At 62.1% G+C, this 22,900-nt stretch overlaps 6 protein-coding genes across 6 annotated transcripts; 2 read left to right on the top strand and 4 right to left on the bottom strand.

The window, feature by feature from the left end:
• Window positions 1-4,194: 4,194 nt before the first annotated feature.
• Window positions 4,195-6,216, bottom strand: VTJ83DRAFT_5998 (uncharacterized protein; the record flags this gene model as incomplete). The annotated part of the gene is made up of 4 exons (XM_071012659.1): window positions 4,195-4,290; window positions 4,361-4,434; window positions 4,736-6,121; window positions 6,186-6,216. The coding sequence occupies 4 exons, from the start codon at window positions 6,214-6,216 to the stop codon at window positions 4,195-4,197; spliced, it is 1,587 nt and encodes a 528-aa protein (XP_070865373.1).
• A 1,295-nt stretch (window positions 6,217-7,511) lies between these two features.
• VTJ83DRAFT_5997 (uncharacterized protein) lies at window positions 7,512-8,851 on the top strand (the record flags this gene model as incomplete). The annotated part of the gene is made up of 3 exons (XM_071012658.1): window positions 7,512-7,746; window positions 7,966-8,275; window positions 8,356-8,851. 3 exons carry the CDS (start codon window positions 7,512-7,514, stop codon window positions 8,849-8,851), a joined length of 1,041 nt encoding a protein of 346 aa, XP_070865372.1.
• A 348-nt stretch (window positions 8,852-9,199) lies between these two features.
• Window positions 9,200-10,612, bottom strand: VTJ83DRAFT_5996 (uncharacterized protein; the record flags this gene model as incomplete). The annotated part of the gene is made up of 1 exon (XM_071012657.1): window positions 9,200-10,612. One exon carries the CDS (start codon window positions 10,610-10,612, stop codon window positions 9,200-9,202), a length of 1,413 nt encoding a protein of 470 aa, XP_070865371.1.
• Window positions 10,613-11,897: 1,285 nt separating this feature from the next.
• Window positions 11,898-12,941, bottom strand: VTJ83DRAFT_5995 (uncharacterized protein; the record flags this gene model as incomplete). The annotated part of the gene is made up of 1 exon (XM_071012656.1): window positions 11,898-12,941. One exon carries the CDS (start codon window positions 12,939-12,941, stop codon window positions 11,898-11,900), a length of 1,044 nt encoding a protein of 347 aa, XP_070865370.1.
• Window positions 12,942-13,785: 844 nt separating this feature from the next.
• Window positions 13,786-18,101, bottom strand: VTJ83DRAFT_5994 (uncharacterized protein; the record flags this gene model as incomplete). The annotated part of the gene is made up of 2 exons (XM_071012655.1): window positions 13,786-16,534; window positions 17,650-18,101. 2 exons carry the CDS (start codon window positions 18,099-18,101, stop codon window positions 13,786-13,788), a joined length of 3,201 nt encoding a protein of 1,066 aa, XP_070865369.1.
• A 2,278-nt stretch (window positions 18,102-20,379) lies between these two features.
• VTJ83DRAFT_5993 (uncharacterized protein) lies at window positions 20,380-20,925 on the top strand (the record flags this gene model as incomplete). Its single annotated transcript, XM_071012654.1, has 1 exon — window positions 20,380-20,925. The coding sequence occupies one exon, from the start codon at window positions 20,380-20,382 to the stop codon at window positions 20,923-20,925; it is 546 nt and encodes a 181-aa protein (XP_070865368.1).
• Between the last annotated feature and the right edge of the window lie 1,975 nt (window positions 20,926-22,900).

Raw genomic sequence — 22,900 nt, 5'->3', positions numbered from 1 at the left:
AGTGTCCACCAGCGCGGGCTCGTAGAGTTGGTTGGGGCAGGGCCCAGGAAGGGCGGCCCCTGTTCGCGGCAAACCGTCCTGGGATCCCCTCCATGATGATTTTCCCCGGCGGCGTATGGAGGCGGCAGCCTTGTTGCCGCCACCGCCTACGCCGTCCCCTTTCCCAGGTTCTCCCCATCGATGGCCGCCGGCCCCGGTGATCGACCGCTGCCGCCAAAGGGAGCTTTGTGGTTCCGGGCTTGCTCACGAGGCCGTGGGTGTGCCCCACACCCCACTCCCACCCCCCTTTCCCCGGTCCGGTCAACTGGAAAATGCAATGCGCCAACCATGTCTCGCCCGTCGACGGCCACCTTGCTCCTTCGGGTAGGTCGGCCGAGCGAGGGTGGTGTGGTTGTTGGAATCGTGGACGGGGGAGAGTGCACGCGGCACACAGCACGAACCCCAACCCTGAAGACGGCAATCGACCAGCGGCCGGAGAGGATCCGATGTGCGTGCAGGTGAGACGCCGGACAGGGTGGTTTTGTTTGTTTGGTTCCTCCAAGAAATGGCGTGGTGACGGCAGTGCAACGTGAGAAGTGTGTATGCGTGTGCGTGTATGTAGATGTGTGTGTGTGGGTGTGTGTGGTGTACGCAGTATGCTCTGCGTGCCTGTGTAAGTGAGACAAAGGAGAGAGGGGCAAACAAAAACTCGCCTCGACCTTGACACCTTTCCCCGCGATCTCGTCGGTGGAAAGATCCAATGTTGCCATTTGACAGATTGCGGGGAACCGGGCGCATCCCCGGCATTCTCGCAGGCAATCAGATGTCAAAAATGTCATGAGGACAAAAAAAGTGGTCGTGACAGGTTTCGGGTGCCGACGCAAACAGCTGGAGAGCATGTGGGCCATGCCGTGGCCGGCCGAGTCCGACGCGGGGAACCTGCTCCACGGCCAGACCACCTAGCGAACCTGGGGGGGGGGGGGAAACCATTGTGGCGCTCGGCAGCGATACGCAGGCGGGAGCTGCGCTAGCGTGGGGAACAGCCAAAGGCAGTTTCCACGTATTCGGACATGGCACCGCGAGCGTACCTGAGGTTGGACATGCATGGATGCACACCGCATCCCAGGGCGTGTCGTGCAGGTAGCTAAGGTACTGTAGTAGGTAAGCCGATGCCAGGCGGCCATGAGCCTGCTGTTTCTTCAGGCCTTTTGGCCTCGGCGAGTAGGTCGTGTGCCAAGTGACCATGTGCAAGGGGACGACGCAGGCCGGCCTCCAGGATGGATAGGTACTACACAGACCTAGTACCTTGGGTGGGGATGACTGAGGCCTGAGCCGCATGTCGCAGGGCGGCAGTGTTGAAGACGGCGAGAAGAAAGAAACCGACGGGAGACGGGAATCGCAGGACCTCAAGTTCCTTTTCCCGTCTCGTTGCCTTTCTCGCTTGGATTTCCCACCTGCCTGCAGCATGTACACAGTACTGCGTACTTTCCCAATCTTGGGTCAGGTACTAGGTACCTAGGTAGGTCAGATTCCTGCCTGACTTCCTGAAGCATGCGACAGCAAGCACACGACACACGACAGCAAGTACCTACGCAGTACAAGACACACGACACGGCCATCGGCAGTGACTGCCCAAACCAGCACCCGCCGCAATGGGTGGACAGGACAGGGAAGGTTCCATGCCAAGAGATCTTGGGGGCGGACCAGGGTCCAGTGCCTGCGCCAACCCGCTAACGCTGCATTGGCGGCCCAGGATCTGGCAACCTCCTCGGCTTGTTTGCGATGGAGTCGATGGAGCATATGAAAATTTGACCGACCTCCCGGGCAACCCACCTGGGAAGTCCCCTCTGGGGATCCATTGCCCGGTTCCAGTACGGTCATGGTACGTCCGGTGGTGGGCCTACATGCCATGTCAGGTTTCCTACGTTCCTACGCAGTAATTACACATACACAGTGATGTCAGGTCCCGACTGTCCAGGGCATCCACTCTCAACTCAACACAACTTCCAGGCTTTCTTTTTTTTTGTTTTGTTTTCTTTTCCCCAAGTCAAGCCAAGGGCTTCAAGGTCGAAGCACGGCTTTAGGCCCAGCTTGACGATTCGGTTTCAGCCGAGCCAGGATTCACTAGCATGTGAAAATCTCCGAGAACAAGCAGCCTGCAACCTTCACCATGGAACATGGAACCTAACGCACGCCCGCAGCCCTCCCGCGACGGCCGCTCTGCAACCAATGCCCGCCTAGCCCGTTTGATTGCGCCGTCACAGCGGCGGAAGCGGCGTTCCATGCCGCCGCGGGCGTTGGCTCGCGTTGGCTTTGTCTTGGGAATCCACCGGCACTGCTGCTGGCATACACAGTAGCAACTACTATAGTTAGTTCGTGTGCGCATGGCTCGCGTGGTTCGTATGGCTCCCACACCAACGCGGTGGAGAGCGCGGATTGGCTCCGCTCCGAGATGAAGGGGACGGGGGAGTCATGGGCGGAATGGTTGCGGCCCACTCCGCCACCACCAGCAGGCGGTCGTCTCAAGGAACATGAACCTGGGGGGAGCTCGACCCGAAATGCAAGGGGGGCAAGGAAAGCTTCACTTGACCACCTGGTTCTTTTTGCCTGTCTTTGTCTTGCCTCGTCTTCCTCGCCATGGAACAAGAGAACTCAACCACGAGGCCCGTTTGATCCAATGGGACATGGAAAGGTAGTTGTGGTCTACCGTCGCATCAGCGACACGGCCTTTGAACTCGACAAGCATCCATCCCCCCAAACATACACAGTATGTCCTCACGGGCCGCCGACTCCATCGCCAACCCATGAACGGCTATTCGTACCTCTCCCGCCAATCATCGGCTCGGATTTCCAATGCAGCTCCTCGACTGCATCGGCGGGCTGAAGGAACCACGGACAACGGCGCGATGTGTCCTGAACAGCGAGCGTATGGCTAGGTACGGCTAGGACACAGCGTGGGGGAGGAGGGCATCTTGATGCGCAATCTCACCATTCCATTCTTCCATCATCGTCGCATCCCGGGGTTTGAGATTGACAAAGAACGGGAGGAGAAGAGAGGCCTGCAAGCTTCGTCGGAGAGAGGTTCCGACGCAGGAGGCGGCGTCTCAACCTAGCACACAACCAGGCACGAGCAGGACCACAGCAGACCCAGCCATCGGAGCAAAATCAGCCCACACACGACTTGCATCAACAGGGTTACGTCTCTCGCTGCACACTAACTCGCCCAACGAGGTCCACAGCCCAGGCCTAGGGTGCTACACTACTACGGTAAGCGTGATTGCAGGCGGGATCAGCTTCGGGATCGGTATGTACATACGCAGTACGCTGCATAGCAGGCAGGCCCTGGCTGGTTGGTCCCCCCCGGAGTGGTAGAATGTGCCCAAGAGGGGCATCAGGAAACTTCTGATGCCAACAACCCCCTCAAGGCACACAGAAACAAGGCTCGGAATCGAGGGCTCGGGATCGAGACCAGAGAGACATGGCGTTTCGCCGCTCTCTTGCCTGTCCTGGGACCAACTCAAGTTTCGGAGCGCTGTGCCGCCCTGGGTCCCGTCTCCCGTAGTCCAATGCGGTCGGGTGGTCGTCGACCTTTCGGATGCCAGCCGCTTGGGTTGAATGTCTCGATACCACCTACCCGAACCGCCCAGGTGTATTGTAGAGAAGATGCTATATTTAGTCCTCCTCCTCTGTGTAAGTGCGCGGTAGCCTCCTAGTCCCTGGATCCAGCATGAAGCCATTCCCAATGACAAAAGAGGTTCGAGAGGCTGCTCAACCCCGGGGACGCTCACGGCTCATGTGCGATATGCAAGACTTGCCATTGACTCGGGGAAAAGGGGGGGAGTGGTGTGAAGAGCACTCAGAGACATGAATCATGATGTAGCATCGGCCAGGACCTGGACCCCCCCTCCCCCTCTCCACCCTCCCCTGCCGTATACATCATTCACGCTGCCTGGCTTGTAGAATGCGTTTTATCACACTTCAGTGATGGAAGTGTACCATAGTCATCAGCTACTCAACAACCTATCCCCCGTTCCCGTCTCCTTGGACCGTTCCACCCTCTCGAATCTCATGCTCCATCTACCCTTGACTCCAGGCCTTTCAATAAGCAAGGTTTACTCCCCGGCGCCCTGCTTTGGCGGAAACGGACCACCCATCACGGCGTCTCTTTCTCTGTATCCAAAAAGATGATTCTCTAGAAGGACGCCCGGTTTCCTCTCACAGCTTGGGCTTGGAGGGTGGCTCCCACAGCCCGGACCGGTCCAGGCCGGCGTCGCCATCAAAGATGTCGCGTTCCACCACCCGCGTGTTGACCTGACGAGTGCCGAGTTAGCCAGGCTGGCTTGAGAGAGGGGGAGAGAAGGGAGAAGGGAGAAGAACTCACAAATCGTGGTCCTAGCTCTGACAAGCTCGTCGCCCCGAGCATCTTCATGCACGTTTCGATCTCGCTTTGCAGGACTTTTGTTTTTGTTGGAGTAGAGAGCAGAGAGCGTCAGCATCGAACTTTGTAACAACAAACCATTGTTTTTATGGCTCAACCCGTGCAACCAAGAAGGGACAGGGCAACCCAAGGAGGGTAAAAAAAGGAAGAAAAAAAAGAAGAAAAAAAAGAAGAAAAAAAAAGAAGAAAAAAAAAGAAGAAAAAGAAGAAAAAAAAAAAGAGAAAAAAGGAAGAAAAAAGGAAAAAAGAAAAAAAAGAAAGGAAAAAAGCGGGACAACAAGGAAAGAAAAGGAAGGAAAAAAAAAAAAAAAAACTCACTTTCAAATACCCTCTCGACGCCCTTTTCACCTCCCGCCCCCAGCCCCCAAAGCGCCGCCCGGCCCACGCCCACCGCCTTGGCCCCGAGGCACAGCGCCTTGACCACGTCGGTGCCCCTTCGCACGCCGCCGTCGACCCACACGTCGATGGCGTCGAGCACCTCGGGGCAGTACTTGCGGATCTCGAGCAGCGTGTGGATCGCGGGCGGGGCCGTGTCGAGCGAGCGGCCGCCGTGGTTGGACAGGATGACGCCGGCGAGGTTCCAGTCCGGGCGGGCGCGGGCGCAGCGCGCGGCGAGGAAGGCGTCCTCGTGCGTCTGCACGCCCTTGAGCACGACGGGCAGGTCCGTGTGCCGCGCCAGCCACGGCAGGGTCGAGGTCCAGGTCAGGTCGGCGGCGGTGCCCGCGAAGAGCTGCTTGCCCACGCCCGCGTTGGGGTCGGGCTTCTTGGAGGAAGCGGGGGGAGACGCTCGGGCCGGCTCCGGCCCCGGCTCGGGCTTCGGCTCGGGCTTCGGCTCGGGCTGCCAGGCGAGCCGGGCCTCGATGCCCGCGCGCTCGTCGTGCTCGCGCTTGCTCGGCACGGGCGCGTCGAGGGTGAGCACGATAAACTTGTACCTGTCGCGCAGGGCGTTGATGCGGCGCAGCATGCGCTCGCTCTTGGCGCGGTCCGTCTGGACGTAGAGCTGCCACCCGAGGATCTGGCCGTCCGGCGCGGCGGCGGCGACCTGCTCGGGCGTCATGCTCGCGTTGTGCGAGACGATCTGCAGGGCGCCAAAGCGGGCGACGCCGCGCTGGATGCCGGCCTCGCCGTCCGGGTGGGCGAGGCGGGCCATGGCGGCGGGGCTGACGTAGAGCGGCGTCGGCAGGCGGTAGCGCCCCCCGAGGATGGAGGCCTCGGTGGAGAAGCCGCGGGTGACGTCGACGAAGACGCGCGGGCGCAGGAGGATCTGGCGGTACGCGAGGCTGTTGAGGGATTTGGAGCAGAGGTCGTCGGCGGCCGAGTAGTAGTAGGCCCAGCACTTTTTGGAGATTTGCGTCTTGGCGGCGGCCTCGACGTCGTCGAGGTTGAGCAGGGCGTCGAGGGGAGGGGCCGGCGGGCGGTGCTCCTCCGGCTCCTGGGCGGCGGCGGCCTGGCCTCGACGAGGCGGAGGGGCCCGGAGCTTCTTGAGGCTCTCTGGGTCGACCGCGCCCAGCTTGGCCTCGGGCTTGAGGTGCTCCTCCAGCGTGCCGGGCGGGTGGATGGGGTCGAACTCGGCGGTGGCGTCGCGGCCGGCGAGCTGGAGGATGATCTTGGAGCCGCCCGGGTGGTGGGGGAGGAAGTCGGTCACGTCGTAGACGTGGCCGTGCAGGACGACCCAGCAGCTGTCTGCCGAGGTGTGCCGCGCGACTGCAAGCCAAAAGTTAGCCCACGGGCCCCTTGGTCTCTCCAGGGGGGAGGCGAACCGTGATACCTTCGTCCGCCGTGAACACCTTGTTGGCCATGGCTGCCCGTGCCGAGAGTGGTGCGGGAGGGCTTCGATTCACGTCACGGCGAGCCGTCCACGCGATATGCGCTACGGCACGGCTCTCGCTGATCACGACTTGGGCTTGGGAGGAGGAGACGGTGTCGCAACCAGACAACCAGCTTCACCGGCATCAACGAAACGCGTTTGCATTTGCATGTACGGAGGTACAGTGGCTCGTTCATGGGACGTGTGGAGCTCTTGTTCGTGCCGGCGGCCTAAGCCTGCAGCCCCGGGCCAAGTACGCAGTACGCTAAGGTAACTAACTAGCTGTGTGTCGGTTCCATTGGAGGGAAAATCGGCCTCCGCGACGCGGCGGCGGGAGCTTGCTTGTTGGGAACCAAACCCCCCGGCGACCCCCCCCCCTGGCCTTGGCTCCGATTCGACTTGGCGATGCCGGCGTTTGACCTCTTGTCGAGCCAGACGAGACAACATTTTTGACACTTTGAGACATCACGGAAGCGGGAGGGCGCATCTGGCGATTTCGACGACGACGACGCCGACACATAGCATGTCAAGACCGAAAAGGTACCTCCTGACTCGTGCGTCCCAGGGTCAAGCGACCGTCCCGTCACCTCGTCCCTGCAGTCTACTTACGCAGTAGGTAACTACCGCTTTTCTTGCCAACAGAGATGATACACCTCCATGACGAGTCTCGAAATGCATCGTCGGGCGCAGAACGATAACAAAAAAAATTGTTCGCTAGCATCCCACCATGGAGAGTGAAAAAGGACCTGGGAATGAGGTCGCCGTTGTTGTAGAGTACACGTATCGTCCGGACGAAGTACTAACGTTCGTTACCTAGGTACCCGTGTAAGACCACGGTTCATACCAGCAAAAGTCACCCAGCTTACCCCTAACCCTCCCCCTCCCCCGGCCGCCTGTTGGACAAGGCTGAGAGCTCCATGAGGAGTGTCATCATCCCCACAGGCCAGCCCAGTGGGTGGGTCCGCCTGGCCAGGCTGACCCCTCCACTCCGCTCCACCGATTCCCCGCCATTCCCGTGGGCGGGCATGGCTGGTCATTCGTCGTTCCGTCACACGTTCCCGTTCCCGTTCTCGTCCCCGTGAACCTCGCTGGGCTGCAACACCGCAACGTTATTGCTGGCGGGTTGGCTTTTGATCGACACGACAGGCTCTCCTCGCCGGCGAGACTTTTTGCTGCTTTGAATCTTGGCTCCCCGTCTCCCGAACCGTCCAGGCCATCGCCGTCGTCGTGCCTCTACTAGACCCTTTGCCAGACGAAGCAACACCCGTACCCTCACCGCCCGCCGCCATGGCCGCCGCCGCCGCCGCCGCCGCACCCCCGCGACGCAGGCTCCGCATCCTCTGCTTCGGCGACTCGCTGACGGCCGGCTACTCGGGCTGGGGCGCCGTGTACCACCCCTACAGCGAGAAGCTGGAGCAGATGCTGACCATGGCGTTTCCCGACCTGGACGTGTCGACGGTGGAGGACGGCGTGCCTGGGGACACGGTCCGGTTGGGGTTTCGCGGGAGGATGTTGAAGCAGTGTGGGTAGCTTTCTCCGAACCCGTCCATGAATCACCCCTCTCCGTCTGTCGCGTAGGGGCCGTTGGCCGTCTCTGTCTTCTTCCCTTTGTCGATCCGCGCCGGGCGTATAGAGTTCTTTTCCGTCCATGGTGCTGGTAGCATGCGATGCGAGGAAGCTGGGGGAGGAGAATGCAAGCTAACGTGTGTGTATGTGTGTGTGTGTATCTGTGGATGCGCAGTTCCTGAACCCAAGGCGAAGACGCCGCCACGGCCGACAGCAACAGCGACGACGACGACGACGACGACGACGACGGGAACAACACCAAACGCAAACGCCCAAGCCGTCCGCAGCCACGGCACGAACGGAGTCAAGAGAGCCAACGGAGCCAACGGAGCCAACGGAGTCAACGGCACCTCCGGAACCAAGCGCGCCAACGAATCCGGCCGCAAACAGCCATCCGATGCGTCAGCCTCAGACCCAGATGAGGAGGACAACAACAAGGACGACACAAACCCCTATGACTGGGCCATCGTGCTCGGCGGAACAAAGTACGTCTCCTCCCCCCCCGGCCATGTTTCTTTTTTCCCTCCTCGGTCTCCCATCCTAACGCGGAGCTCCTCCCCCCCAGCGACATCTCCCGGGGCTTCTCCCCCGCCGACATCTTCGACGCCCTCAAGAAGGTCTGGGACGTCCCCCTGTCGCGCGGCTGCAAGGTGCTCGCCCTGACGGTCCCCGAGGCCGGCCTGCACGGCAAGCTCCGCGACGAGGTGGACGCCGAGCGCAACCGCCTCAACGCGCTCATCCGGGGCTACCGGCGCGAGGGGTTCCACGTCTACGACCTCCACCGCCACGTCACCTACTTCTCCATGCCCGAGGCGGACCGCCGCCGGTTCTGGGACGACCACGTCCACTTCACCCCCGCGGGCTACGACCTGATCGGGAACAAGGTGGGCATCGCGCTCGTGAGCCTGCTGGCCCGGCAGCGGGGGCTGGAGCCGCAGCGGCCGCAGCAAAAGAGGAGGAGGCTGTTCAAGGACGACGACAAGCGGTGGGACGAGGAGGGGGAGGATCCGAGGGCCATCGATAAGGGGTACGTGGTGGTGAGGTATGTCGACTTGGAATAATGGACCCAGCGGCCGTGGACAAAGAAGATGGGGCACTCGGCATACGGACGGGACGGGCGAAAAAAAAAAAAAAGGGTGTTTGGCGTTGGGGCGCGCATCGGCGAGGGGGGAAACCGGTTGAATAATTATTAAGGAAAAGGTGGACTTTGGTGGGCATGGGCGTGTTGGGGTGTTGCGGGTGATTCATTCAGTCCCATGCTTCGTGTTTGCTTGGTTCATAAACAGCGTCTAATATATCGACTCTTGACCATCATCGTGTAAAGGCCATTCCCGTTCCTGTTCCCCCCTTCCTCCCATGCATATCTTCCCAAGACCGAGGCCAAGGCCAAGCTGTTCGCTTCTCGCCCATCATGCCACCAGAGCGGCGGCCACAAAGTCGGGAAATTCGGCCTGCAGCGCATCCGTAAGCCTCTCCACATCCTCGGCCACGGCCTGCACGTTGGCGTCCCAACGCCGCATCTCCTTGCTCCCCGATACGGCGGCATGACCGCTGCCGCCGCTCCCATCCTTTTCCCCGCTTCCACCAGCACCACCACCTCCTGCCCCTCCTCCTGCTCCTCCTGCTCCTACTCCTCCTCCTCCTGCTGCTGTTGCTCCTCCTCCTCCTCCTGCACCACCACCGCCGCCGCCGCCGCCGCCAGAACCACCCGAACCCGCCGCGTCCCCGCTGGCATCAAAGTAAATGACGCGCTCAATCTGATCGATCGAACCGGCCAGCCGGCCCTGCTCGATCATCCTGGCCGTGGTCTCCTCGGCCTTGTCGCCGTCGAGGCCGAGCAGCTTGCCGAGCTCGTCGAAGCCGATGTTGGCGTAGATGCGGCTGGCGGCGCGGAGGTTGTGCTCGACAACGGCGCGGGCGAGGACGGTGGACCCGTCGGCGGTGGTGGCGAGCTGGTGCGGGGCCAGGCCCTGGGCGAACTTGTCCACCTCGCCGGGGGTCAGCAGGCGGTCAAAGTACATCTTTTCGAGCATGGCGTGCTCGTCGGCGAGCTCGGCGGTGCGCTCGTCCTTGTAGAGGCGGCCGAGGGCGCGGCTGCGCTGGGGGCCCGCGGGGGCGAGGACGGCGCACTTGACGGCCATGGCGAGGGTGTGCAGGCGGTCCTCCTCGGCGACGGCGGGGGAGAAGCTGATGTCGTGGTACGACTTGGCGGCCTGGAGGAACTGGCGGTTCGAGTCCTGGACGCGGGCGGCCGAGAGGCGGAAGTGGAGGTGGAGCTCCGGGTCGGCGACGCCGTGCATGACGTTGCGCAGCTTGTTGAGGTACGTCTCGGCCGCGGTGCTGTCGTCGACCTCGAGGTAGTCGCGCACGATGCGCACCCACAGGGCCGCCTTGTCGGCGTCCGGGACGCGGCGCTGGGAGCTGTCGAGGGGTATCTCGGCGAGCAGGCGGGCGGCGAGCAGGAAATCCTCGCGCGACTCGTGGGCCGTGGCCGCCAGCTCGCGGAGGGCGACGCCCTGCTCGACGAGCGACGACGAGAGCGGCGCCGACGGCAGGGCGCGGATGACGTGCTCGGCGACGGCGACGGTCGCGGCGTCGTCGCCGAGGTTGCCGAGGGTGGCGACGAGCTCGTTGAGGAGGTTGCGCGTGTCGAGGATGCCGAGGCTGCCGGCGAGCACGGCGTCGGCCCAGGCCTGGAGGTCGGCCGCGATGCGGTCGGGCGCCGAGAGGGTCGGGAGCTTGGCGAGGACGGACCGGTACTCGCTGGCCTGGGACGCCTCCTTGGCCTGCTCGAGGGCCGCGGCCACGCCGGGGGATGCCATGTCCGCGGCCGGGCGCTGAAGGCGAGGGACGGAACGGTAGCGAAAGAAAGAAGACGGCGGTTGGCGGAGCGGCTGTAGGTAGCTGGGCAGCGAGGTAGCTAGGGTAGCTAGGCGGTTGGGTAGCTAGGTAGAAGGCTAGGATCTGCTGATCTCGCGGTCGTGAGCCGAGCTGTCGGTTGTGTGACCGTTGTTGTTGAAGGGAGCTGGGTCCGAGAGTCTCCCCAAAGGGCCGTTCTCAGGCAATTGTCGGTTGGCGTTGATGTTGGCGTTGGAAAGAGAAAAGAAAAAAAAACAGTGCGAGATGTTGTTTGCCAGAAGGAACGAAACCCAGAAGCTTCCGTCCTGTTTGTCTTCCCTGACCGTCAACGCTGCTGCCCGGGATGGATATGGAAGCTAGAGCTGCCTGCCCTGCCCTTGCTGTGATCTGTGCTGTGCTGCAGCCTGTCGGAGCCGCTGGTGGGGTTTCGGCGGGGTTGTGGAGCCCAGCCGCCCGGATGGATTGGTGAGGTGCGGGGCGGGAGGGACGGGCGCCGGACCCGCCGTAAGTTAGTTATCTCGCCGTTGGGTTGGGAACACGCCTTTCATGGCACTTCACTGGCCGGAGGGTTAGGGACAGTATTAATTATACAATACAGTACGGTGAGGCCTTGAAGCAGAACCACTGGACCTCAGTGTGAAGACCAGCTACCTACTAGTATCCCTTTTCCGTCAACGACGCAAGAATCGTACGATATTTCCATCCCGCCCCATGCCCGCAAACCGAATCCCCATCCATCGACATGCATGCAATCGAGAGATGGCCATTCCTTAAGTACCGTACCAATGTAGGGTACCTAGGTTACGGTCCCGTTCTCTCCATCCGCCTTTTTCTTTCTTTTTTTTTTTTTTTTTTCATCTTTCCAGGTCACCTAAGCCATGGTGAAACCATGGCCAGACAAACGACTTTTTACCATGGCTGCTCCATGACTTTTGTTATTTTACATGTTCGCCAGGCTGTCCACAACCTCATCGACCCTCCGACTCCGACGCCGTTGAACCTCTCAAGTCTTTACACCATGTCTAGCTAGCTTAGGTGAAGGTACCTTGCGCTTACATCGCCAGGAATCGAGCTAGGTAGGCAGGCATGGAGACGTAGGTGTATATACCTTCCCACCAGCTTCTCCTCCTCCTCCTCCTCCTCCACCACCATCACCCCCCAATCTACAGCAGTACCAGGCATGTAAGGCAGGTCCGCATTTCAACCTCCAACCCCACGCCCGCCGCGACAAACCGGCCTCGGGCAAGCTCAGTGATGCAGCACGACCCCCCTTCCCTCCTCCCAATGATCGATGCCCTCCCGAATGTTCCACCAGTACCGCAGCCGGACCACCTCCCCGACCGCCTCCTTGACGTCCCCGCTCTCGAGCGCCTCGCCGACCTTGGCCTCCGACTCGCGGATCCGCGCCTCGTTGAGCTCCCTCACCTCCCGCAGCTCCTCTTCCGTCTTGGCCTCCTCGATCGCCTCGCGCGCCTCGAGCACCGTGAAGAGCAGCTCCTGCGCCTCGGCCGGGTCCATGTCCTTCCCGACCCCTCCCGTTTCGCCTACTCCCCCTCCTCCTCCTCCGAGGGGGTGGAGCTGCGACCCGTCGCCGTCGCCGTCGCCGTCGCGGCCCTCGGACTCGACGTCGATCCCGTACAGCTCGCGAAGGAGGTACTGGGCCCGCAGCAGCGGGGACGAGAGGGTCTTGTAGGCGGCGTTGATGAGGGCCGAGTGCTCCTCGGCGCGCAGGCGGGCCGCGGACTTGCGGGATTGCGAGGACGATGGGTCGTTTTGCTCGGCGGCTGCAGAAGAGGAGGAGGCGTCGGCGACGGCGGCGGAGGCGTCGGCGGCGTGGTGGTGGAAATCGGGATGCGACGCGGCCTGGAGGCGGAGGAACTCGCGGCGGAGGGCGCGCACGTCAATGTGGAACTTGCCGCGCGGGGGCGGGCCGTCGGGAAGGGTTTCGGGGAAGAGGGCGTAGTAGGTGGGAATGTCGGAGGAAGGTGACGAGGCGGAGGGGGCGGAGGAGGCGTCGGTCGACGAGAAGCGCGCACGAGGAGGGTAAGGAGCACCGAGCCTGGCGCTGGGAGCGAGACCGCGGGGTTTCTGTTGCTGCTGTTGCTGGGCGAGCGACCGGAAGCCTCGGCGTGCTGGTACCGCTGCTGCTGCTGCTGCTGTTGCTGTTGCTGTTGCTGCCGCCGGCGCGGGCATGAGCACGCGCCATCGCCGGTCCCGGAAGAGGCCGTTCCGGCATGCGGCGCAGAGGCCAGCGGCCGTGCGGCCGGAGGACGAGACAAGCGAGCGTCGCATGGCAGCGTTGGAGGGCAACAAGCTCGCTGCTCTTGTAGCGGCCGGCTGCTCGGTTCAAAGGGAAAGGTGTCTTGCTGGTTTGCCGCCCAGGCGGATCTCGTAAGCGTACCAGGGTATACGCAGCCAAATCACCCGCGTCTGTACTGCGTGCTATCGTGTATAGCGCGTGCCCTGTTCCCGGAGCGGGAGGTCGCCAACGCCAAGTTTTGTTGGCAAAGAAATTGCGGGTTGCAGCTCGTCGACCAAAATGACGTCGGAGTTTCGAAGCGCCCCACGCCGAACTCCGACCAGGTTATAGTAGTACTAGTTGGTTCACTCGTTACCCTAACCCTATAGTTAGACCCTATAGACGGGAGCTCCCGGAGCGCCCCCAACCCCACCGCCGCTCCTCGCTCAACCCCCTCGGGGATGCAACACGTCTTGATGCGAAAGAGCACTGTCATCGAGATGCCAGAAGATAGCTTGAACGGATCTTGTGGCTTGCTTTTAACTCGCGAGTTTCCGTATCCATCCATCCCTGGAATGCAGCTCTAACCCGGCTCAAGAAGTTGGAAACGTATACAGTTCCACCCCCCCAGAAGAGAACAAAACATGCCCCATTCGTCCCCCTCCCCCCTCCCAAAAGCCCCGATGCCTCGCCTCCCTACACCATTACAAGATATACAAGAGTACAGTGCCGCACACACGCACAAAATGGTATCTAAGATCATCAAAATCATGACCCAACCCTCCGTTCTTGTTCTTCCACCCGGTCCCTCCTCCCTCTCATCTCATCCCTGAAAAGGAGAGGCAAGGCTGGTGGTGGTGGTGGTGGTGGTGGTGGTGGTGGTGGTGATGATGATGCTCACGAAAGCACCACGCCTCTCCACCTCCCTCTCTCCTGATGCCACCACCTCTCGCGATCCTTCTTGTCCACCACGTTGCCGCTATACGTGTTCCACCGTCCGCAGCAACCTTCCCTCCTGCCCCTGCCCTCCTTGCCGCCCCCCTCGCCATCGCCCTCCACATCTCGCGTGGCGGCGTCCATGCTGCTCCGGCTCCTGCTCCAGCTCCTTTCGCGTCCCGAGCTCCCACCGCTAGCGCTGCCGAACCGGCTCCTCCCGCGCCACCCCGACGATTTCCCACCGGCGTCCTTACCGCCGGCACCGCCGCCGTCCGCGTCCATCAGCCCGACCGTCTCGCCGCCGTCGTCGCGAAGCATGTCATCGACCGTCACTAACCCGCCGCTCTCGTCCGTCGCCCCCGCCGATCGGTCCGGCGCCAGCACGTACCGGATCGGCGACTCGACCTGGCCCAGGAACGCGCCGACGCCGACCTTCTCGACGACGGCGCCGCGCTCGTCCGTCACGTTGACAAAGTAGCGCGGCACGCGCTGGGCCGCCTCGAGGCGCGCTTGCGCGGCTCTGCGCGCCTGGTGGAGGTCGCTGTTCTCGCGCGGCAGGAGGGCCTCGAGCGGGGGCGGGCAGAGCGGGCTGGCGGGGCCGTTGGTTCCGTTGCCGCTGGTTCCGTTGCCCCCGCCGCCGGTGCGGGTGGAGCTGATGCTGGAGCTGTTGCGCGTGTGACCCAGCGCGGAGCTGATCCAAGGGACGCTCGGGGCGCTGGCGGCGGAGCCGGGACGGCCCGAGCCGCTGCTGTAGGGTCGGGTTCCGTACGAGGCGGGGTGCTTTTCGGCGCCGCCCTTGCGGAAGCGGTCCATGGGGAGCTCGACGCGCTCGAGCGGGGCGCAGAGGGCCTGGAAGATGCCCTCCGGGTCGTTGGGGGCGCAGAGGTGGCGGAGCGAGGGGAAGCCGTTGGCGGCGATGCTGCGGGCGAGGATGACGTCGGCCGGGGTGGAGGCGTGCGGGAGGTAGGGGATGTCCCAGTGCAGCCTGCGCAAGGACGCTGAGGCGAGGTAGGGGAAGAGCATGATGAGCTCGTCCGGGGGCATCTCGGGCGCGTACGTCTGGACGAGGGTGAAGGAGGACAGGCAGGTAAGGTAGGAAAAGATGCGGGCGATGGCCGGCAGGGACTCGATGTTCATGTGGAGGAGGGTCAGGGACTCGATCGAGGCGCTGGCGCGCCGGGTCGCCAGCGACGAGAGCCCGGCCGCGGTGACGCCGGGGCAGCGGCACAGCGACAGCTTCTTGAGCGCCGGGAGGCAGGCGAGGTTGGCGTCGCCGAAGCTGGCCGGCGGCACGTGCGACAGGTAGAGGTTCTGCAGCGACGGCAGCGACCGGATGGTGCACTCGAGCAGGTTGGCCGGGCTGAGGCCGGCGCCCGGGTGGCAGTGGACGACGAGCGTCGTGAGCTGCTTCCAGCTCGCGTGGAAGGCGTGGAACAGCTGGGCCTCGTGCGGCTCCAGCTCGGCGGGGCCCCCGGGGTGGTCCCGGTGCGCCGGGGACAGGGGCGTCCGCGGCTGCCGCTGGGCCGCCGACGGCTCGAGGATCCAGTTCATCTCCTTGAGGCTCCTGCGCGTCGACAGGGCCTGGAACAGGCGCTGGAACGAATGGTCGTACGACGGGTAGTAGCCCACGAGGCGCTCCAGGTTGGGGCACGCCATGACGACCGACGCGATCAGGTCGTTGTAGGCCACCTCGCCGACCGACCGCGGCCGGGCGGGCGGCTTGAGCGAGCGGACGAGCGCGGCGACGTGCGGGTTGGCGCGGAGCGTCCGGCGCAGCAGCACCAGCCTCGACCCGTACGACGTCTTGGTCCTCTTCTTCATGCCGGGGCCCTCGTGGCCGACCACCTGGATGTCCCGGTAGAGGGCCTCGCGGGCGTGCTTGAGGAGCCTGCGGGCGCCGAGCGCCGCCGAGCAGCAGTCGCGCATCCAGCACGTCGCGCAGCTGGTGCTCCCCGGCCGCAGGTGGAGCGTCCGCAGGTTCTCGAGGATCAGCTCGAGCACCTCGTCCGGGAGCGCCGCGAACAGCTCGCCCGGCGGCGCCTTGCGGCGCTGCTTGATGGGCGCCGGCCTCGACCACGGGTAGCTCTGGCTCGCGGCGGCCGCCTGCCACGTCACCGGCGTCGACAGGGGCCGGTGCCCGGGGCTGGTCGGCGAGAACTCGACGCTCGTCTGGCTGCTGCTGAAGGACGCGGAGCGCGTCCGGGCGTCGGAGCTGTCGCCGCCGTAGGAAACGTAGCTGCTCGTCGTGGTGCTCACGCTGCTGTGCGAGAGGCGGCGGGGGGTGTTGTAGCCTCCGGGGTGGCGGTGCATGCCCGGTCCGGGCCCGTCGGCGTAGCCGCCCACGGGCATGCCATGGCCGACCGGGCCGTGGTCGGGGGGTCCGGGAGGAAAGCTGCTAACGGCCTGCATCTTGGTGACGGGCCGCCGCGTTCGGGAGGTGGGTTCGGGTTTGGGTTCGGGTGTCGGAAGCCTGGTAAGCGGTCCGTCCAGCGCCGGCCGAGGGGGTTGCAAGGCACCGCGAGGCGCAAGCGGAGGCACAAACGGAGGTGCAGGCGCAGGCGCAGGCGGGCCGGAGGGTGTAGCTTTAGAACGCGGTGCGGGTGGTCTTAGTGGCGGAGCCTCATCCTGCTGGATCGTGTACCACCGCAGCACCGCTGACGCCGAGAACGTGTGCCGGTGTTTGACTTTGTTGTAGAAGGCCGGCGGAGGGCTGGTAGAGACGACGGATGGCCTTGTCAGTAACTCTGTCTCTCTCTCTCTCTCTCTCTGGCTTTTTTTGGTGTCCAGGTTCCCTCCCAAGACAAACGATCCAACAGACAAGCAGCAGCAGACAAAAGGAGCGAACCGAAAAGGGGAGGGTCGCAGAAAGCCAAGATGGTGTTAGCGATGCCGAAGGGTGGGCCAGGCGGGCGCTTTTAAAATGACAAGCCGATCTCCTTCGGGGCCACAACGTCGCTTTTTGACAGCCAGGCCAGGTTGGTTCACTTGGTTGTCGGGCTGCTTGCTCTCTTTTCTCCGGGTCCGACGCTAGTTACTACTAACGTTACTCGGCGTTGACTCAGGCTCATCAGAGCCTAGCTGCAGCCTGCACCTGAAGCACCCGAAACGCGATGCAAGGCGTTTTTTTTTTTTCTTGGGTGCGACGCATTGTTCAGGAGGAGTATTTTTGACGCAGCCGCATGCACATCCAGACATCCAACATGCGAGCTGCCGCGAGACGCGGTGCAGCCCCGAGCGCTTCTGGATTCTTGGTTGGCCAAAGAGGGTGGTAGGCACTTAGCCGCTTTGGACGGGCTGGTCGGTGATGACGCCACAGAAGGGGGTCATGGAGATTGCACAGTGGTGTCCGGTTTCCAGCATCTCGAAAGTGCCGGGCCTGGGCATGCCCAATCCCCGAGAAGGGTTTCTTTCTTCCGTCCTTGGGGGGAGGGGAGAGGGCGACAACACCAAAATGGATGAAACTCTGGCCCGTTGGCAGCGAATCACTTGATCGTCTGGCATCGCCAGCGTCGCGTCGATGCCGTGCCGGCCAGGATCAACGAGCGCCAAACATGACACAGTATGTACTATACGTGGGGAGCGAAAAGGGGTGGAAGAACAAAAGATGGAGGACAAGGGGATCAGGGGGGCAGGGGGGTTGGCCCACCCTTTTCTTCAACGCTCCACCACAACCGCAACCGCCGAGCCAGCAGCCCCCGGATCTTGAGGCTGCCCGAGCGAATGGCGGTGCGGCAAGAGCCGAGCGTCCCACAGCTTTGAGGGAGAGCACGGGACGACGATTGGAATATTGGATAGCCGAAACGATAATAAGAGAAGGCTGCTTACCGCGAATGGGATTTTCTTCGCTGGGCGTTGCTGCTGCTCGTGGGGTGATTCTGAGCAGGGTGATCCGGCTCCGCGGGAGCTGAACAAGACGCCGGCGCCGCCACCTTGGCGAGTTTGGCTGCCTTGGTGTTGACGCGAGGAAGAGCCGCGGCGGCGGGAGCGGCGGCGGGAGCGGGAGGAGGAGGAGGGGTGTCGCCGACCTTGACAGCAACATCGGCCCTTTCCTTTGCGAGGGCGGCCTGGCGAGCCTTGGCCACGACGTCCGGCGGAGGTCTCTTCCGAAGAACCCCGACCCGGACCTCGGGGCCATCCGACATGGAGCTCCTCCTCCCCGTGACCAGCTCCCGGAACGACAGCACCGAGCTCTCGCTGCTGCGTCGTGCGCGCCCGCTCCACGGCCACGGCGGTTTCTCCGGCGCGTCGGAGCTGATGGTGGTCGTCGTCGTGGACATGATGGTCTGTCTAAATTTCTTGCAAGTCGGCAATGGGGCAATCGTTGGCGGTGGGGGCTCTGACGACCCAGCCCATCTCGCGGGCTTTCAGAGGGGAGCAGGTTCGACAGCGGCGCGGCGGTGGTCCTCGGCCGCGCATACGGTTCCAAACCCGAGACCAGGCCTTTGAGGGTGCTGCCGCAGGTTCCGTCCTCTAGGGTGGAATGCGTGCGTGAAAGGAGGCTGTCGTCAGGACCGGATCGCAAGCGAAGGGGGTGGTGGAGATGTTGTTGTCCAACTTTGTTGGGTTTGGTCAGACAGGTTCCCTGCTCTGGCGGACCTAGGTCTGCTTTTTGCAGTGTCCGCAGCGCGCAGCCAGCGAACCCACCTCCCGCACGGCTCCGCGAGGCCTTGCTGTGCAGGTACCTACGTCAGGACCGGCCGCGACCAAGAGCAGAAAGGCGGCGCGGTACGGGCTGCGACGGCGGCACCCGGTTGGGTTACACGCTCAATGCCTGCGCCGGCAGCGGTATCCTGTGTAAGCAAGGTAGAGAGGGTCAGCTGCCTCCCCTCGCTCGTCTTGGAGGGCTGGACCGGCTGATTCGGGAGAGAAGGAGGGTGGGCGGGCGATCCGTCGGCGTTTGGGGCGTGTTGGCAGAAAGGTGCGTGATCAATGTCTCGTCAATCTCACCCCGCAGCCATCAGCCGCTGCGCATTCTCTGGTCCATGGCGAAACGGGGAAGGGGGGGAACCAGACAGAGCCAGAGAGACGGGAGGGGAGCATGCACGGCGGTGACGTGGGTGCGTCCGGCTTAAGTAAATGCCGCCTCGGGATCGAGAGTTGGTGCTTCTACAAGCGCTTACTTGGTCGCTCCGGGAAAGGACGCGAGCTCCGCGTCCAGAGGTGCCAGCCACCGCTCCGTCTCGGGCTCGCTCCATGCCCCCGGGGCTGGCCTATTGATCCACGGGCGCGCGGGCTGCGTCGCCGGGCCGCGAACGCGCGACCAAGACCCGACCTGGGCAGCTTGGCCATGTCCCGCCGCTGATAGGCTGCCCGCGACAGCCGAGAGGTGTCGTGTTTTGCAGGCTTTCCCGGAATCGACAGGTGGGTGCTGCACGGCGTCCGATGCCATGGACAACAAAACCCACCGCGGCGGATCTGGCCTCGGGGGAAGCGGTCCTGGCTAGGTTGTCCGAGGTCCCTCCGCGAGCCTGCTGCGTGCGTGGTTTGGTGTACCCGAGTTACTGCGTACAGACACAGTCCATCCTGGGACCTGGGACCTGGGACCTGGAACCTGGAACCTGACTCTCTCTCTCCATCGGAACAAGGTCCAGAATTGGAGAAATGCCCTGGGCTGGGCTGAGCGAGACCCAGCATGGTTGCTTACTACGTAGGAAACGGGAAGATGGAAGACGGCAAGACGAAAGACGGGACCGTCTGGGCTGGAGGCTGTCCTTGCATCGCGAAATGCGGGGCTGCAGTGGAGGTCTGCAGGCCCCCCGTCGGCAGGTCCCTCTGCGGGGCAAGAGGCAACCAAGCTGAAGATGAGGGCGGAGCAAAGCGGAGCGGAAAGCGCTGGACGGGAACCTGGAAATACCGGACGGGAAACACTGGACGGGAAAGGAAACACTGGACAACTCCATCCACCGATCTGGCAGCCACTCCCGTTGCCACCACCGGTTTCGTGGGGCTGCATTGTTTTTTTTTTTTTTTTTTTTTTTTTTGCTTTTTCTTTTTGTTTCCTGCTTGTCTTGCTGTCCCCTTGGGGTGTCTCGTTGTCCCACGCCAGATGGCCGCTAATGCAATGGCGGGATGCATGTTCCAGGTTTTGTGCGATGTGGACGCCCGTGACACGACATGCAACGAACCCCGAATCCACATCGGCCTTGTCCACCTCCATCGTGTTATTCATCTTTTTTTTTTTTTTATGAACCTCGTCCACCGCCGCCGCCGCCACCGCCACTCTGGTCTCTCTCCCGGTAGTTACCGTGTACTTACCTACCTTACCGCGCCTTGTTTGGGGCTTGCTCGCTCCAACGCTCCCTTGGGGTCCTACGACGGGACCCAATAAACACCGCCCCGCCGTTCGACGAGGCCCTCTCTCTTCCTCTCTGTCTCTCTCTCTCCCTCTTTCTCTGTCTGCCTGCCTGTCTGTCTGTCTGCCTGCCTGTCTGTCTGTCCGTCCGTCCGTCCGTCTTCAGACATTCTCTCCCGTCGCTGGCCACGACGAACGAACCATCGCCGTCATCAGCATCACCACATCACAACTTCAACATCCCCATCACCGCCAGCCCCACCATGCCCCATCCCCAAGCCCCAAGCACCCTCCTCCCTCGCGCGGCGCCGGCGCCGCTCGGCTGCATCGCGTTTTGCCGCCCGAACGAGAAGCGCATCTCGCTGACGCTGTTGTCCCACGCCCGGCCGTTGTCATCGGCGCAGGCGAGAAAGGCCTTCGCGACGGCCAGGCCGCCCTCGTCCGTCCCGTTGAGCATCGTGACCCGTAACGGCGGCAGCTCGCACCACACGAGGCAGCCGTTGACCCAGTGCACCTCGTGCGGCGCGCAGCACGGCTTCATCCAGTGCGCCCCCTTGCGGCCCCCCTCGGACCAAGCCACGTCGATGCCCGCGGGGATCGCGGCCGGTATCATCTCGGCCTCCGACGGTATGGGTCCGAGCGGCTCTGGGCACTGGATGCCCGGAACGGTGTGGTTCAGGTGGCCGAGGGACGTCATGTTGGGCGGCGGAGGCTGGATGAACGGGTCCCGTGCTGTGCTGTGCCGTGTGATGTGCTGGGCTGGGCTGGGCAACGCAAGGGGCCGAGAGGAAAAGAGGTCGGCCGGGTAGGTCTGGTCCGTTGTCGCTGTCGCTGTGGTCGTCGTCCTCGTCGTCGGGACTTGTGTGGTGAGACCCGTAATGAATGCTCTGGGCTTGGTTCGCAGGCGCGATGAATGAGCGACGTTGGGCCCGTCTCCGTCCGGATCAGGCCTTGGTGAAAAACGCGGATGGAAAAGCTCGACTCTCTCCCAGAAAGAGCGCCACGCCGTTAAAAGCCATGTACGTGTCGCGAATTTTGCATCATCCCCCTTTTCGTCCCCTTGGGAGGTTTTGAAATGTCTCCTGTCAGCATCCCATTTTCCTTTGCTCGGTTGTTTCGGCGTCCAATCCCCGAGCGTCTCGCCTGCGCTGTTCTGCAACGACACAAGGACCACGGAGATCCTTCGCAGGAATATATCCCAGGGGTAATATCGCTTGGCGGGCAGACTACCACCTCCCCGATGGCGCTAGGAAACCAACGGTTTGTTCCTGGTGATGATGCCGTAGAGACTACGAAGTAGCATGCCTACGACCCGATGAGAATTCCCAGGGAACAGGCCCCGCTGCTTTTGTAGATGCCTGCTCTGTTCCAAAATGCCGAAAGGCGTCAGAAAGGTTCGTCGTCGGTGGCAGTTTGAAGCTCAGGATGGCATGACGTCGTATTGATCAAGGGCGTGGCCCGGCTCGAGGTCCAAAAAACCGCATCCTTGGTTCGTCGAACGTAGGCTTTGCCGAGAGACATGCCAGAACGGTAGGAGTTTCCGCCGAAATTAAAACGACGGGACGATGACGGCCAAGGCTGCCTTTTTAACGCCGGGGCGATACAATCGTCGACTGGACCGACCGATAAAGGCAGCATTGCTGTGTCCAACGGACCTCGGGGGTTGCTTTTTCGAATCCAAGATCATATCAGAGAGATGCTCACGCATCTTGGACATGTTCCAAGTCAAACATGTTTGACACCCTGAGGGAATCTAGCTTTTGTTGTTATTGCGCGTGACTGAGAAGCATTTGGCGGCATGTCATGGCCTCGAATCTCCAAGAACCGTCCGTTGACTCTCTCTCTCTCTCTCTCTCTCTCTCTATGAGGCAACGCAAGGGATACGTCTGACATATCAACACGTCTCCGGGCGAGGCGTCGGAACAATAGGAGGATGGCCATGTAATTATGTCAGGTCTTGACGGATGTTCTAAGGCGGTTTGTATTAGAGAGGATGGCACCTTGGAGCTTAACAGCGGATGTTTAATTATCCCAATCACGCGGTCTATCAAGTAGGCATCTTCTGAACTTGACAGCTGAGGTGCCTCTGAGCGAGAGGGTGTTGACTGTCTCGTGGGCTTTTCATTGACATTGCGGTATTACGCATGCTACATGATTCAATTGATTGAGAGCTGGTTGTTGTGAGCAGATCGGACCAAATCAAAAGCAACTCACAATGACTAATTAGACGTTGTCATGGAAGAAGGAATGTTACGAACAAGTAGGAATGAGAGAGAGGGCATGGTCGCAAGGTGAATGGGGCGATGGAAGAAATACCCTCCTACACGGTCCGATCTGATTCACGGGAAGTACCTTGATGTTTTGAAATAATCAAGCATTTCTCTTTCTTCCTTTTCCCCTCCTCCCCCTCCTCCTCCCCTTCCTTCTGATTCTTCTTCTTTGATCACTTTTGGTCCCACCGTCAAGACGTGGAGACACCAAGGTGAAGAAGGAGTGAGAACGCCAGTGATCAAGGCGAGAGCTCAGTCTGCCTTCGGAGAATCCAAGAAAAGGGACGTGTGGCGATGCGGTCGGAATTGACAGGCACTGATGTTGTGATGAGCACCTCGAGCGACCATGTCGTCACAGGACGGCGAAAGGTTGCAGGAAACAACATGGTTGAGAACAAAAAAAAGACCTGGATGGGTTTTAGGCACACCAACCGACCTCACAACCTCAGAACCCTCGCGGGTTTACGAATGTGATCTGGATTGTTCTCTCGCCGACCACGTATTCTTAAGCCGG

Source organism: Remersonia thermophila, chromosome 5 (genome assembly GCF_042764415.1).
Source record: "Remersonia thermophila strain ATCC 22073 chromosome 5, whole genome shotgun sequence".
Lineage (NCBI taxonomy): Eukaryota > Fungi > Ascomycota > Sordariomycetes > Sordariales > Chaetomiaceae > Remersonia > Remersonia thermophila.
This window is presented reverse-complemented; position numbering and strand designations above follow the sequence as displayed.